At 44.1% G+C, this 11,205-nt stretch overlaps 1 protein-coding gene across 2 annotated transcripts in view; it reads left to right on the forward strand.

Annotated features, from left to right (window-relative positions):
* EML6 (EMAP like 6) overlaps window positions 1-11,205 on the forward strand; it is a 360,575-nt gene that overhangs the window by 183,284 nt on the left and 166,086 nt on the right. For both annotated transcript variants that reach the window (XM_075064408.1, XM_075064409.1), the window contains exon 11: window positions 960-1,172. In XM_075064408.1, coding sequence (XP_074920509.1) covers window positions 960-1,172 — 213 coding nt within the window. The remainder of the gene's footprint in view (window positions 1-959; window positions 1,173-11,205) is intronic.

Consider the following 11,205-nt stretch of genomic DNA (forward strand, 5'->3'; position numbering starts at 1 on the left):
ATATACGGTGCCGCAAAGGCGCCACGCCAGGGGGCGCCTGCCGACCCACCGGGTGTTGCTAGGGGAAAATTCTTCTGACGAACGTGCACGCGGCGCGCGCACACCTACTTGGAATGAATATGAGCAACACATCTCGAAGAACAACAGTTACAAAGGTGAGTAACCGTCTTTTTTAGCGCTATTCCTCTCGTTGGGGAGAAGTACAGAAACCGATTTAAAGAGCCCTTTATATCGATATAAAGGGCCTCATAGTGTGGACGGGTGCGGCGTTAAATCGGTTTAATGCTGCTAAAATCGTTTTAAATGCATAGTGTAGACCAGGCCTAATGGTACAGTTAGAGGCATTTCTTTTATGGAACTGCTATAGATGTGAATTTCTGAGTCAGAATGGTGTAAAATCAGGATCTAGATAATCTGTGTAAAGTGCTTAGATTCTTCAGCGATGATCTAGGAAAAATCATAACCAGATAGATCAGTGGTCCCCAACGCTGTGCCTGCAGGTGCCATGGTGCCCACGGGGGCATCTTATTGCTCCTGTGTCCTGGCCCCCGGTAGAGCACCCGCTGGCATTTCGGCAGGGACGCCTCTCGCTGTCGCCACTTGTTGCCGACAAGTGATGTGATCAAGAGGCGTCGCCCTCAAATTTCGGGGGCGACGCCTCTCGCTGATGCCGCTTACCGTCGACAAGCGACGTCATCGAGAGGCGTCCCTGCCAAAATTCACGAGCAATGCCTCTCGATGACGTCACTTGTCGCCAGCAAGCGGCATCATCGAGAGGCGTCGCCTGCGGCATTTCGGCGGGTTCTCCACCGCCACAATGGTTCTTTGGCTGGCGCCTGCCAGCCAAAAAGGTTGGGGACCACTGAGATAGATCATGTTTATTTAACTATAATGGAGAAAAGCATCTTTTTAATGGAAAGATAGTTGTTTAAACAGCATATTAATTTGACTATTTTCAGCTGGGAAGCGTTTAACAAGCAAAGATGAGATCAAAGGAATTCATTGGGCCTCATGGACCTGTGTGATAGGGCCTGAAGTGAATGGAATTTGGCCAAAATATACCAACATTACAGATGTCAACTCTGTGGATGGAAATTACAGCAGCTCAGTGCTAGTGACTGGAGATGATTTTGGATTTGTAAAATTATTCAAATTTCCTTGCCTAAAGAAAGGTAAGATACAGTTTTCATCTCAGAAATTAAGTAATTAAACTGCCACGGAATGTATGCCATATTACACTGATATTATACTAATATAATTATTGGGAATTTAATCTCCCCTTGATGCCCATTCAAAACTGCAATTTAATATTAATGAGAATCATGTGCACATAGGAGAGAATATGTTCCATTGATTCTAAAATGATCATTCAGTCAATGCTTGCGATGTTTCAGTGGAGTAGGTATTGCCTTATGTAACACTTAATATAAGCAGATGTCAAATAAGACTATTCTAATCACTTTCCAGAAGAGTGTATTTTTTTTTGCCTGCATATTTTAGACCCTTGCCTTTTAGTAAAATATTCCTATCTCACCATTCTGGAAAAGATCCACTTGTTGCAACTGAGCTATTGTTATTATCATAGCATCTTTATAACTCTGTCCTGTAAAAATCATCTCTTTACTAGCATAATATGTTTATGTATTGATGACACAGACTGGGGAGGGGACTTTCTTAAATGTTTGGATCCTGGTTATTGAGAAACCAGTCAGCTCTGCAACAGACTTAAGTCTGGTCTAAACGACATACCTATATTGGTATAACTATGTTGCGTGGGGTGTGAAAAATCCACACGACCTAAGCACCCATGTAAATAGCGCAATGTCAACAGGAGAGTTTCTCCTACTGACATAGCTACTGCCTCTCAGGGACATGGATTAATTATGCCAATGGGAATGCTCTCACCTGTCAGCTTGGAGTGTCTTTGTTAAAGTGCTACAGTGGTGCAGCTGTCCCAATGCAGTGTTTTAAGTGTAGATGTGCTCTGAACTTTTGGGGAGAAATCTACTTTACTAGCTAGGAAAGGTAACTATTGATAAGTGTAGACTCCTGTTTGCATTTTATGATTTTGTTTAGTATTGTAACAACTTGTTTCCACCACTCTACTTTGTTTCTAGTTAAATCTTAATTCTTACTTAAATAAATGATTTTCTGTTTTATTATAAGTGCTCACAAGTGCTGTGTGGTTTACAGGAACAGTGGTTAAAGGTAAAACTGGTAAGCTACACTACATCTTGGGGTATAGAAGATCTGGAATTTCTGAGAGTAGCCAGTGTTGGGCTGGATATAACAGGGGAATGATTCAAAGGGATTCAAAGATTGGGGTGTACCTGGTGTTAACCTGCAAGGCAAAGGAAGGGCTGGCATAAGCCCACCTGGAGTGGCTGAAATGGCAGTGGCAGTAGCAGTGTCAGGGAGCTAATACCCAGCTAGCCCAAGAAAGACACCCTCTGCCTCCAGTGAGAGGCAAACAAGGGGATTCTCAGTTTTAGGTACCTTGAGAACAGGCACTTTTTCCCAAATCCTTTAATCAGGCAGGGAGATAAGCAATTTTTTTTTATTTGGGAAGGACTACAGTTAAAAATAATAGCTGTTGACTATTATTTTCACATTACCTAATTGTTGTAGCAGGGACAGTCCATGGATAACTGAGTTTGTTCTCGTCAGCCTAGCAGGGAACAGTCTGTGATGGCCTCAGCTGCTTGAAGTCCCTATCTTTTCCCCCAGGGTACCAGCTGATTCTTCGTAGCTGGGCCTGGGCTGAAGTTCTTTCCTGCAGCAGGCTCTGGCTCCTTTTTTCCCTGGCTGGGAGATAGCTCAGCAAGCAGGGTCACCTCTTCTTGGGAAGTGAGATCTGTGCATCTGGGTGGGGCTCACCATCTGTGCTTTCTCCCACTCTTTTTCAGCTAGGCTGACTGTTTCCCTTGTCTCACAAAATTACTAATACTCTTTCTGTCTCTGTGCCTGAGGACTTCTGATTCTCTCTCTTCAAGGAAACCAGAGATAGGTCCAGCCAGCTGACTCTCCTCTGGGGCTGACTCCTAGAGCCTCCTGTTTGGCTTTTCACGTCTTTGTCCACAGCTGTCAGTATCCTCTTTTCAGGGCTGGCTCCAGGGTTTTTGCCGCCCCAAGTGGCAAAAAGGAGAAGAAAAAAAAAAAGCCATGATTGTGATCTGCAGCTCTACCACCGCTGCTTCAGTCTTTGGCGGCAATTCGGCGACTGGTCCTTCACTCCAAGAGAGAGTGAGGGACCCACCGCCGCCGAAGACCCGGATGTGCCATCCCTCACTGTTGGCCGCCACAAGCAGCTCCTTGCTGGGCTGGTGCCTGGAGATGGCCCTGGTTCTTTTCACAAAAAAAGTGGAGAGGCTAGACATTATGGAGACTGTGATTCTTTAGCTGTTCTTTTGTAGCCTGTGACTCAAGTCCCATCAGGCCTGGAGATCAAATGACCTCAATCTGCCATCTTATTTGTAGTGTTTTCTTTGTCATTGTTTCTGGGTGAGAGAGGAATCAAGGTAGTTACATAAGCAAAACAGAAAAGTCATTGTTTTCTATAGTAATTAGCAGATCAGGAGTAGGCTGTTCTGGTTCTTCTTTCTGCCACATTGTAGACTGTTCTACAGAGAACACAGTGACTATATAGTACCAAGAGACCAGCTAAATATTTCAGAGTACTGCAGGGAAGGTTTTATTTTAGTTTTAGTTTTTGTTTTATTCTGTAATCTTGCGCCATTCTTACTAAGTGAGTAGTGATTGAATCATAGATCATAAAATATTGGGGTTGGAAGAGACCTCATGAGGTCATCTAGTCCAATCCCCTGTTCAAAGCAGGACCAACACCAACTAAATCATCCCAGCTAAGGCTTTGTCAAGCCAGGCCTTAAAAACCTCTAAGGATGGAGATTCCACCACCTCCCTAGGTAAGCCATTCCAGTGGTTCACCACCCTCCTAGTGAAATAGTGTTTCCTAATATCCAACCTAGACCTCCTCCTCTGCAATTTGACACCATTGCTTCTTGTTCTGTCATCTGCAACCACTGAGAACAGCCGAGCTCCATCCGCTTTGGAACCTCCCTTCAGGTAGTTGAAGGCTGCTTATCAATCCCCCTCACCCTTCTCTTTCTGCAGACTAAATAAGCAGTTCCCTCAGCCTTTTGTTAAGTATGTGCCCACGCCCTAATCATTTTTTGTTGCCTCCGCTGGACTCTCTCCATCCTGTTCCACATCCCTTCGTAGTTTGAGGACAAACTGACAATATCCAGAGGTGTGGCCTCACCAGGGTCGATAGAGGGGGATATCACTTCCCTCGATCTGTGGCACTGCTTCTACTTACAGCCCAATATTGCGTTGGTTTCTTGGCATATGAGGCACAGTAGTGCATATATTTCCAGCTTCTTGTTTCACTGTTAATCTTCAGGTCCTTTTTGCAGAACTAACTGATGCTTAGCCAGTTGATCCCAGCTATAGTGGTGTATGGATTCTTTCATGTCCTAGTGCAGGACTCTGCCACTTGTCCTGTTTAACCTCATCAGATTCTTTTGGCCCAATTCTCCAATTTGTCTAGGTCACGTCTGGACCCTTCCCTATCCTTCCAGCTAATCTACTCTACCCCAGTTTCTGGTTCATCTGCGAATTTGCTGAGGTCAATTAATCCATCCATCAGATCTTAATACAAGATGTTGAAGAAAGAAAACCGGCACCACAGAGACCAACCCTGGGGTCACTCCACTGCTACCAGCATGCTAACGAAATCCAGCTGTTAGATCACTCTCTGTTTGCCCAACAATTCTAGGCAGCTTTCTCTCCACCTTATAGCCCATTCATTCCAATCCATATTTGCGAGGACAAGTGCACAGTAACAATAATAGGACTCAGATTTTTCTGATGAGATAGCTGATGGCAATTTATTCTTCACCAAGTAGTGGAAGAACCAACAAGAGGGGATGAGGTTGAATATTGGTTTTTGGTGAGTAGTGAGACCTCTATAGAAAATGATTGTATGAGGGCAATCTTGGGTCAGTGATCATGAGCTTAATGCAGTTCAAACTAGATGAAAGGATAAACAAAATAGATCTAGAGACTAGGGTTTTTTATTTCAAAAGGGGCTAACTTGAAGATCAGTAAGGAAATTAGTTAGGAAGTGGATTGGACTGAAGAACATTGGGATCTAAAGCGCAGAGCCTTGGAATTACTGCAAATGTCAAGTTGCAGAAACTATCAGAAGCTGATCCAAGAAAGGGAAAAAAATCAATAGGCAGCGGTTGTGTAGGCCAACGCTGGTATGAGCAAGCATACTCAGCAGAGGTGATTAGGAAAAAGGCAAAAGCTACAAGGAGTGGAAGATGGGAGGATTTAGCAGGAAAGCTACCTTATTGAAGTCAGATCATGTAAGCGAAAAAGTGAGAAGCCAAAAGGCCAGATGTTAGAGTTGGACCTTTGCAAAAGGGAATTCAAACCACTAGTAAAAGGTATCTATAGCAATAAATAAGAAGAAACCAAGAAGAAGCAAGTGGGACCCGCTAAACATGAAGCGAATGGAGTGGAGTAAGGATTAATCTGGCAATGCCCAATATCTAAACAAATATTTGCCTTCAGTCTTTAATGAGGACTAATGAGGGAGCGTAGGATATGGATAGGATGACAAATTGGCAATGAGAGATATGGATGTAGATATTCCACATCGAGGGTAGCAAGCCAAACTCGACAGGCATTAATGGTGACACATCGGAGGGCCAGATTAATCTTATCCAAAGAATATTAAAGGAACCTGAGCTACATGAAATGTTCCAAGCCTCATTAGCAACGGAATTTTTTTAATGAATTAGTTAAACTCAGGGTTGTACTGTACGACTGGAGATTGCTAACATAGTTCTGTTTTTTAATAAGGGAAAAAAAAAGTGATCAACGTAACTATAGGCCATGTTGTTTGACATCGTAGTATGTGAAGGTCTTGGAAAAAAAATTTTGAGGAGAAGAAGTGTTCAGGACATTGAGGTCCAATGGTATATTGGACAAAATACACATGTTTTACAAAGGTAGTCGAGCAAAACCACCTGATCTCCTTCTTTGAGAACATGTGGTAAAACAGATTTTTTAGACAAAGGAACTCGTGGATCTAATTTACCTCGGTTCCAGTAAGGCATTTGACACGGTCACGTGGGGGATATGTTGTTAGGTTAATTGGAAAAGATGGGGCGATCCAGTATGAAATTGAAGTGGTATAAAGAACTGTGTTAAAGGGGAGGACTACAACGGGTTGCTACTGAAGGGTGAACTGTCAGTGCTAGAAGGAGGCTAGGAGATAATGTTATCTTGCAGACAAAGATTTTTCATTGGAAACACTCCTTCAGTGGAGAGGTGAATTACACTTGATTAAATTTCTTTGTTTGCAGGAAAATATGCTCTTTATGTTTCAAGTGGCTGCAAAAAGACGTCAAGACAAATTCAAGAAGTCCAAGTTATTGAAACTGAGATAATATGGCAAGTTAAACATTGTAAGGGTAACTATTTCTGAGAAACATTTTTGGGAAGTGGTTATATGATAATGCTGATGAAACATCTTCATCCAAAAGACAAGAGTTATTGATATGTGATACGATAGGATTTAAGACGGTAATGTTTATGAAGTGTTCATTGGATTCTTTAAGTCTGTCGGGAAGTTAAGAGTATGGGCTGGTAAATGGACTATAAGGTGGATACGAGCTGGCGAGATCATGGCTTACGGGGTAGTTCCTCAATGTGGTCCATGTCTAGCGGGGCAGCCATATTCACAGTTCTGGAGTGCCCAAGGTCACAGTCCTGGGGCTGGTTATTGTTCATAGCTTCATTAATGATATTTAGAGGTGATGGCATGGACTGCACCCTCAGCAAGTTTGCAGATTTGAGGGGAGGGATAGCTCAGGGTCTTGAGCATTAGGGGCCTGCTAAAGCCCGAGGGTTGTGGTTCAAATTCTGAGGTCGCATTTCGCGATCTGGAGGCATAAAATCTATCTGGGTTGGTCTGATGACCTCCTGAGTCCCTGCAACCTGATATGCTATGCGTATGACACTACTAAACTCCCGGAAGGAGTGGTAGATTTATGCTAGAGGGTAAGTATAGGATACGGAGTGGACCTAAACAACGTTAGAGGATTGCCGGCCCAAAAGAAATCTGATTGAGGCTTCAACAAGGCACAAAGTGCAGTAGTCCTGCACTTAGGATGAAAGAATTTCCTGCATGGCTTACAGAATAGGGATGATGGTTACGTGCAGCAGTTCTGCAGAAAGGACTTAGGAGTTACATTGGATGAGAGCATGGATATGAGTCATCGTGTGCTTAGTTGCCAACAAAAGCTAACAGGATTTCTGGCCTGTATAATAGTAATTGCCAGCAGATCGAGGGATGTTGATCATTCCCCTCTATTCAACAATTGGTGAGGCCTATCTGGAGTTACTATGTCACGTTTTAGGCCCCACCCTACCCAAGAAGAGGTGGACAAATTGGGAAGAAGTCCAGCAAGGGCCAACAAAAATGATTAGGGGGCTGGAGCAATGATTGATTGGGAGAGGCTCGAAGGAACTGGGAATTGTTTAGTACTGCCACGAAGAGAAGAAATGAGGGGGAATTGGATAGCTGACATTCAGCTACCTGAAGGGTGGTTCCAAAGAGGATGGAATCTAGACTGTTGTAGTGAGCGTACCAGATGACAGACAGAGGTAAGTGGCCTCAGGTTGCAGCGAGGGAGGTTTCGAGTTGGATATTAGGAAAACTTTTTTGCTAGGAGGGTGGTGAAGCCCGGAATGGGGGTTACCTAGGGAGGTGGTGGAATCTCCTTCCTGAGAAGGTTTTCAAGGGGCAGGCTTGAACAAACCCTGGCTGTGATGATTTAGTTGGGGATGGTTTCCTGCTTGAGCAGGGGCTCCTTGGACTAGATGCTCTGAGGTTTCTTCCACCCTAATTATTATGGATTCTGATTTACAATGCAGATTGGTTTCACCAGTGCTGTAGGTATCGATACAGTTAATTAAAGATATATCAGTATTGCATCTAAATCCTGAGGATCAAAACTGTCATGGAAAATACTGTGGATCGCACTGCTGACAGGCTTAGTTCCAGGCTGTAGCAACAGATGGCACAGGTGAAACGAGCACAGTTTTTGTTCCAATGCCGTCCCTCTGTGGTTGTCTCCACTATGGGAGTACACATGTACTTCTGTGCTGAGATTGGAAGATTTGTGCTAAGTCAGTGTTCATCTGGTCATCTGTTTGCGCTAATTCCTGTCCTCTTACCCAAATCAAGGTATAGGGGCAGTCTGGAACTGATTGTTTGTCAATTTCTCTCTAGCCACACATAGGTTGAGACAGAACCTACTTCATTGTCCATAGATTTGATTCCTTCTAACGTCATTCTGTAAATCTTATATATATGAAGTTATGTTTAGATAGTTATTACATTTACTCAATATTAGTTAGTTAGGACTTGGGAGTTTGCCTCCCTGCTCCTGATTTCGCGGGGTTGAAATATGCCTTGGATTTTGTGCTCAAAAAATTGCCTCTGTGCCCTCACAGATGCCTTGGTCAGCGTGACAGATGGTCAGAGGTGCTGGTTACTGCTCACAGAAGTGGCACCATCTCTGCCAATGTGCCGTATGTTGTGCACCTTCTCCAGCAACTTACCAGGTACAGGATTCAAACTGAAGAGACATCTTGATACAGTGGTGTAATGAGCAGCTCCAGTCCTACAGGAGGTACCACCTCTTACTACTTCTCTCAGAAGCTTCAAAAAAATGTTCCTGGCACGCCATACTTGTGACTAGGGATGAGTAGAATAGAACCAAGGACCTGGCTCTCTCTTCTCAGGGAGGACATTCGTCAAAAGTCTAGAGATAAGATAGTCCACGCTAAAAGAGTGTTCTCTTCCCCAACACTTTCTGTATTGCATCTCCTTTGCATCCTGTCCCAGCGAAGTTTCAGAAACCTACTGAAGACGTCACTGCACCAGTTTGCAGACTCAAAATGCGGTGCTTCAGTTCCAGTGCTGTTTGACACAGCTAGTTTTCATCAGTAATGAATTGTTGAGGCCTAGACCTTGCCGGGTACCGCAAGCACAGGAGAGCCTTGAAACTGATGGGCTTCATGCTCACATAATGAAGCAAGTTAGTAAGTTTTGGCCGCCTTCCATTCTTGATCTGTCAATATGGGTGATGAGGGGAGGGAAACTAACTTGGGAGGGAGGTATATTGACACAGATAAAGTATCCCTCAGGAATCATGCAGTCTCTTCTCTATTGGAATCTGGTCTGTTAGGGGTTTCTGACACATCATCCAGGAGAAAGGGAAACAAAAAAAAAGAAGCACAAGCACTATAAAGGAGGAAGAAGAGAGAAGGAAGCTAGGAGTGGTCTCCAAGTCTTGCTTTCTGTTTACCCAATAGCGAGGGCCGAGGAGGGCATTGCAGCACTAGCTACTGCTGTGCCACAATCATTAGAACTGAACCTAATTTTCCCCTCACTCAAGAGTTTACTATTGAGGAGGGGACGACATCCATCTCCACAACCCAGAAGTGTGAGCCAGGATAGAGGATGATAATCTCCTGGGCTTCCCCACGACCTTGGCCTATGGGGGGGGGTACTTGCCACAACCTGTGTGGGATTCCTCACTGCTTTGGGATGTGCGACCATACATGCGTATTCAGGAAAAGTGGTGGTACAGTCCTTATCAAGAATTCACAATCTTCTCTTCAAAGAGACCAACCTGGGCCCTGCCCAGAAGGAGCTGTGGAGGTAGAAGAAGAGCCAGATTCGCAGTTCTGCTGGTCTTCTGCCAAGTATTCTCATTCATCTCCTAACAAAGGGGTAGTTGCCCCCTATCTCACCGTCTCTGTGTAGGATCACAAGCGATCCTGGAGCTGTTTTTTTAGGAGGGTTATGCTGAGTATACTCCAGATTCCCTCTGAGGAAGTCACAAGGGGAGAATCCCACCAACTTGACATTTTACAGACTGCAGTGTGTCGTTCATTAAGCTTGGTGCTTTCACCATAGTTCCTATAGCGGCCAAAGAGTAGTGACATATGTCCAGCAAACATGCGCAGCTATTCACCCTCAAGGGACAAACAAGAGGGGGTGGTTCTTTTGTTCCAACGTGAGGGAGGTTGAATTTTTTTCCACATCTTGGCCGCGATTTCCTGGTGTTCAAGCTGCTCAGAAGAAGAGGTAGGCAACAAGAACTCCTTCCAAGATAAGGAGGCTAATGCTGGGGACCTCCTTAAGGAAAGTGTATATTACATCTTCCGTCTGCCACCTGGATGGCTGAATAGTCAATTATTCATGCACTGACTTGCGAGTAATTGATTGCATCAATCTGAAGTTTTCGGAATTCGAAGACCACAGTTTTCGGATTCGAGATGTTCAGGGAAAAAAAAGTGCAATTCTAAGCCCCCGAATTGTCGTTAATTTCGATTTTTGACCCCTTAGTTCTTAGATAACATCGGAGTTGACCAGGTGCATTGCCTAGAAACATATTGAGAATGAATTGTAGGGCCAAGAAGAAATGAAAAATGGCCTCGGTGAGGGTTTCTAAAAAACAGTCATAGGACAATGATCTGTGGTTGCAGGGATTGGTTCCATGCAACTATAGGATAGACTACAAATGACCCAATAACCACACCACTTCAATAGCCTATCCCAGTGAGGACAAACGGGGAATCAACTGTTATCGTCCGCTTATGATGCTGCGATCAGAAGCAAATTATTCTATTCTCGTGCGAAATAATAGACCTGATAGGTGTATTACTCAGATGTGAATTCAAGAGAGGTGATGATGTATATAGTCGACTTGCATGTGCTGACCTTCGTGCAGAATTGCTTGAGAACATCAGAGGACCAACGGCAATATCTCATCTCAGTCGCTGCTTGGTTAGCTAGTGATAGTGTAGAGCATTGCTCTAGAGGCCACTGTTGTGATTCGATACTGTGAGAAGAAGCTAGATTAATTATATATATCGAACCAGTGGCCTTGTCCCATGCGGCTACTATGGAGGACCACACCTGGAAGGTAAGATAGTGATGTGTGTAGGTGATGAGTCTCATCGTCATCTCAATCTGTTCCTAAACTACAGAAGGAGATGTGGACAGGATTGGAGCAATGCTGAGTCTCTCCCTGACGGCGTCTGCTTTGTCAATACAAATGTGACTTTCTCTAGGGGAGGCGCTGTATACCGAAAAGG

Source organism: Chelonoidis abingdonii, chromosome 3 (assembly GCF_003597395.2).
Source record: "Chelonoidis abingdonii isolate Lonesome George chromosome 3, CheloAbing_2.0, whole genome shotgun sequence".
Classification (NCBI taxonomy): Eukaryota; Metazoa; Chordata; order Testudines; family Testudinidae; genus Chelonoidis; species Chelonoidis abingdonii.